The sequence below is a fragment of the Tupaia chinensis genome, unplaced genomic scaffold (genome assembly GCF_000334495.1).
Source record: "Tupaia chinensis unplaced genomic scaffold, TupChi_1.0 Scaffold147003_1, whole genome shotgun sequence".
NCBI classification, from domain to species: Eukaryota; Metazoa; Chordata; class Mammalia; order Scandentia; family Tupaiidae; genus Tupaia; species Tupaia belangeri.
This window is the reverse complement of record NW_006206856.1, coordinates 1,755,247-1,759,992: the sequence shown is the minus strand read 5'-3', so window position 1 is coordinate 1,759,992 and position 4,746 is coordinate 1,755,247. Positions and strand designations below refer to the sequence as shown.

At 59.1% G+C, this 4,746-nt stretch overlaps 1 protein-coding gene across 3 annotated transcripts in view; it reads right to left on the bottom strand.

Annotated features, from left to right (window-relative positions):
- Positions 1–854: 854 nt before the first annotated feature.
- The window catches only part of ABHD14B (abhydrolase domain containing 14B), a 4,018-nt gene continuing 126 nt past the window's right edge, over positions 855–4,746 (bottom strand). The window contains exons 2-5 of one of the 3 annotated variants that reach the window (XM_006169335.3): positions 4,599–4,744; positions 3,845–4,086; positions 2,592–2,833; positions 855–1,986 (exon numbers count right to left, since the gene is read on the bottom strand). In XM_006169335.3, the coding sequence (XP_006169397.1) occupies positions 1,807–1,986; positions 2,592–2,833; positions 3,845–4,055 (633 nt within the window). In that variant the 5' untranslated portion in view covers positions 4,056–4,086; positions 4,599–4,744 and the 3' untranslated portion in view covers positions 855–1,806. The remainder of the gene's footprint in view (positions 1,987–2,591; positions 2,834–3,844; positions 4,087–4,598; positions 4,745–4,746) is intronic. The other 2 variants (XM_006169336.3, XM_006169337.3) reach the window with 2 other exon arrangements.

Sequence of the window (4,746 nt, the reverse complement as noted above, 5' to 3'; positions counted from 1 at the left end):
CCCGCGCGCCGCGGAGCGCCCCGAGCCGCGGCCGCTTCCGGGAGGGCTCGGGCGACCCTTCCCCTGCAGCCCCCAGAGGTCCCGCAACTAGGGGGGCAGTGGGTCCGGCCTGAAGCGCGGTGCCCGGCACGGTCCTCCCCGCGCCGCGCGGGGCTCTGAGCCCCTCACTACGTCCTGGCCAGTCCTTCCGGCCCGGGCCGCCCGCCCGGCGGCCTCTGCCGAGCCCCCTGCACCCCCATCTCAGTCTCGGCCTCGCCTTGCTTCGGGCTGGGCTCCCTCGGAGCTCTGCCTTCGACCCTCCGCCCCGCCCCCGCTCCCTAGCTTCGGCTCCATCCTGCGCGCCGGACTCTCGCCCACCAAGACCCGCTCCGCTCCGCCACCCACAGCTTCCGCGCAGGACAGGTTACTGGGCCAGCCGGAGGAGGGGCCGGAGATCGTGGGCCCAGGTGCACCCTGCCCCGTGATCCCCCAAATCTTCTCCCAGAATTCCTTTTGGGGCTAGGGTCGCAAGCGATCGGGCGCCTTCGAGTCCTTTACTAAGAAAGGGATGAGTGGGGGGAGGAGCTGAGCAGTTCCCAAGTCCCCCGCCCCCGGCGCGAGCATCCCTCCCCCTCGCCGCGGTAATCGGCTCAGCCTGGTCCCACTGACCTCCACCTCCCCCCACAGCTGAGTCTCTTGGCACCTGGGAGTGTGTGGGTGGGGAGGGGAATCCAATCTCCCTTCCCCTCCATCTGGCCTGGTGGACAAAGGGCAGGGGGACCATCTGGTCCCGCCAGGGTGGGGGAGGGGCCACAGTGGCGGTCCCAAGGGGCGGAGGAGGGGCGGCGCTCTGGAGACAGCAAGAGCCGGTGGGGTCTAATTGTATCACTTTATTTCACCGATCTCCACGCTCTGCCTCCCCCACCCCCAAACCTCAGAGCTGGAAAGCAGCTCTGGTAACTTGGAGAGGTGTGGCACGCCAGGAGGAAGGGAAAGGCAGGGAGAGCTGAGGCAGAGGGTGGCCCTCCCTGTCTGGGGGACAATTCTGGGCGGGGTCAGCTGCAACCTATCGGTGAGTGGTGTCCAGGGCTGGCCACACCCTAAGCCTGGCAAGAGGGTCTCCTGCTAGAGGCCCACGGGGTCCTCCTCACCTCCCGACAGTGAGGTGTTCCATGGTTTGAAGTGCAGATGTGGGTGTGCTTGTGTGGAAGCACATGTATGCATGTGTGTGTGCATGCAAAGTGAGGCTGTGGAAGCACATGTATACATGTGTGAGCATGCAAAGTGAGGCTGTGGAAGCACATGTATGCATGTGTGTGTGCATGCAAAGTGAGGCTGAACCCCAGAATGCATGTCCAGAATTACATACACCTACTGGGTGTTCCCAAGTGAAGGTCATTACTTGAGTACACGGATGGCTCTCAAAAGGTAAGTGCACGTATGAACCTGTGGCCCAAGAAGGGTGGGAAGTGGGGAGGGCGACTGGCCTGCAGGACAGGAAGGGAGACAGACAGGAGGGTGGTGGCTGGCCAAGCTGAGGAAGGAGTGCAAGACAGGAGGCAGGCCTGTAGGAGAAGCTCATCTAATGGTTACCCTCCACCAGATTGTATCCTTTGATTCCTGAGTTTCTTCCTCTTGATTTGATTTCCTCTGTCACTGCAAGAGAAAGAAGCAGAAAAGACAGACCCCAAAAGACAAGAACCCAGAGAGAGAAAGACCTGTCGCATGTCCAGGGGAGCCAGCCAGAGCCCACGAGGGAGAGAGCCTGAGCCGGAGCCCAAGCCCCTAGGCGGACAGGCAGCCCACCCCCATTGGCAGGGCCCAGCCTCATGCTAGCCCCTGCAGAAAGTCTAGCAGCCCAGCATGCCACTCCTCCGGTTTGTCCAGGTAACAGGGGTGCCCCGCCCCCGCCATGACCAGCTCCCTGTGGTTGGGCAGCTGCTTCAGGTGCTCAAAGCTGGTTGGTCCCATGGGGTCCTGGTCTCCATACACAATCAGGGCTGGAGTCTGGGAAAGGAAAGGGGCACAGAGTTAATGGGGCCCTGCCACATCAACCTGTCTCCTATAGGTCAGCTCCACCCCTCCCTGACACTTCAGTCTCTCCCTGGGGCCACTCCAAATGAGGGGGGAACAAGCTAGGGGTGGGTGGGGTGTGGATTTGTGCCTGCCCCTCACACAGATGAGCCCAGTAATCTGTTTTTTTTTTTTTCTTTTTTTGCTATAGGGCACATGCTCTTGTCAGAAAGACAGAGACAGAGAGACAGAAAGTGAGAAATCACCCCCCAGGGGGGCTGGCCACGCCGCAATCCCTTCTCCTCCATTCTCCTCTTGGGATCTTGGGCACGCATGCACACATGCCTGGCGTGAGTTTAAGCCACTGTGTTCGGGACTCAAACTACGGTCAGCAACACGTGAGTCCAGCGACATAGCCATTACGCCATCTGCTGGTCCCATAACCCAGTAATCTGTTAAGTAAACCCAAAGTGTGGAATTTGATGAAGGCATTTGACTCCTCCCCGAAGCCACCCTGGCCCAGCTCCCCCACCCCAAAATGGCCTGAGGATGGCGCCTTCCTGGCAAGCAGGACCCTCTCGGCTTCCCCCAGTGGATACCTTCACTCTGGCATAGTCGGCAGCATTGATTTTGTCAGTGCAGATGGGGGCCACAGGCACGTAGCCCCGGAGCTGGGAGCCAGGGGCGGTGAGGAAGGGCAGGGAGTACATGCCACTCAGTGACGGGCTGATCACAACTGGCGGGCCCAGCTCCAAGGCCTCCACTACAGCAGCCAGGAAGCTGCTAGGGACCAGCTCCCCAATAGGAGCAGGGGCCGTTGCTTCCTTGGAGCGCCCCAAACCTGCAGGGATTCAGGTGTGGGAGAGAGAGGGCAAAGGCAGTGAGCAGGAAAATGGGAGAGTCCCACCCTCCAGGAATCCTCCCTAGAACCATCACTCTGCACAGGCCTCCACTTACTGTCTGTGGCCTTGGGTAAGTCCGCCCAGCCCTCCCTCAGCTGCTCAGTTACCCTGTCTGCTCCAAGGAGTAACTCAAGTATCTGCCATTTCAGATGTTCAGGACAATGAACTGCTTAAAAGGCACCTAGCTCTAGTCCTTGGGAACAGTGGCCGTGGGGCTGGTTCTGCACCTGTACCTCCCCCTTACTCTGCCCCCACCTTTACCAAGAAGATTAGCTCAAGACCTTCGCCCTGAAGCTCAGCCCCACCCACTATTGGACCAGGTCCTGCCCAGGCTGGAGGCCTGCCCTTATGCCCTGAAGCCATCCAGCCCTGGCAGTAAAGGGATCAGGTCAGCCAGGCTACTTGGCTCCCAGGGCTGGGGCCTGGAATTACAAGTTATGACAGGCACTCTGGAGGCTGCCCCCATGTCCCCCAGAGTCCATCTCAGGCCTCTGTATGTGGGATCCCGACAGGGGGCCTAGCCACCAACCAGGCCCTGCTGTGCCCCCACAAAGACTCCGGACTCACTCTTCAGGGCGTTCAACAGCGAGTGTGTGGTTACAACTCTGTCACAACCTCTCACTTCCAACTGGCCGAGCACCAATTAGTTTGTGTCAGGGACCAGCCACATCCCCACGTGGATAATCTCATTCCATTCTCACGAGTTCTAACCCCAAGCAGGAGAGTGGATATCTCCCATGACAGATGAGGAGACAGAGGCTCTGAAACATTGTCCCAGGTAACAGGAGAGACTGGACAGTGTCCAGGCCACCGTCAGCTCAAGACTGGAGAAATGTAAAGACCTCTCTGTGTGCACAGAACTCTGTCTAGTCCTCCCAGTCCCACAACCCAGTCCTGGCTCCCCAAGGTGGGCTCCCCAACCCCTGCCCAGCACCTTGCCCCGGAAGTACCTGGCAGGTCAATGGCCACCGCCCGGTAGCCGGCCTGGGCCAGCTTTTGCAGCGTCCCCAGGTTCTGCCAGGTTTCAGAGGAGAAGCGGATACCATGCAACAGCAGTACAGAGAAGCGAGCGGCCTGCCCACCGCCTGGCCGTGCCTCTCGGAAGAAGAGGCCCTGGCCCTGCACCTGGATGGTGCCCTCGTGCCGCTCCATGTCCGCCATACCTGCCACTGCTGCTGCACTGGTGAAGCACCTGTGGTTCAAAACCAGGCCGATGAGGGGCCATAGGACATCCCACCCTGTGTCACGGAGCCTCCAAGAGCCTTCTAGAACTCCAGGGACATGCTTCGGGCTCAGTATGGCCTTGGGCTTCAGTTTCCTTTAAACTATGGGGACAATAAAGCCTACCTCAAGAATTAAGCACTGAGTTAAGAGTTAAAGGAAAGAACAAACAGAGAGTGCCTGTAGGGGGTGAGAGCCACTCAGAATAGGGCCTGCATTTGGGTTACTGTGAACTTATGATCCTATTCTGTAAATGGGGCTAGTTCAAGTACTCATAGGTGTTTAGTAGGATTATGAAGTCACGCTTTTAAAGCACTGGACCCTGCCCAGCACACAGTAAGTGCTCAACATTAGCTAACGGACTATTTTGCTTATTATCAACCTCATCCTCCCCAACGCAGTTAGTTACAGGTTGTGGGTTGAAATCCCGGACCAGAGCGAATCTAAGTTGGAGTGAAAAGCCCATTTTCCGGAAGTACCCACAGCGGGTGGGGTGGGCTTTGGAATTCCAGCTCACAAGGGACGCGGGGTGCTCAGCCCGTGGCCGGCTGCAGCTCAACACGTTCACGCCGTGGTCAGGGACAGCTCGCTCAGTCCCTTTAACGAACCTGGGTTCCGGTTCGCTGGGTCT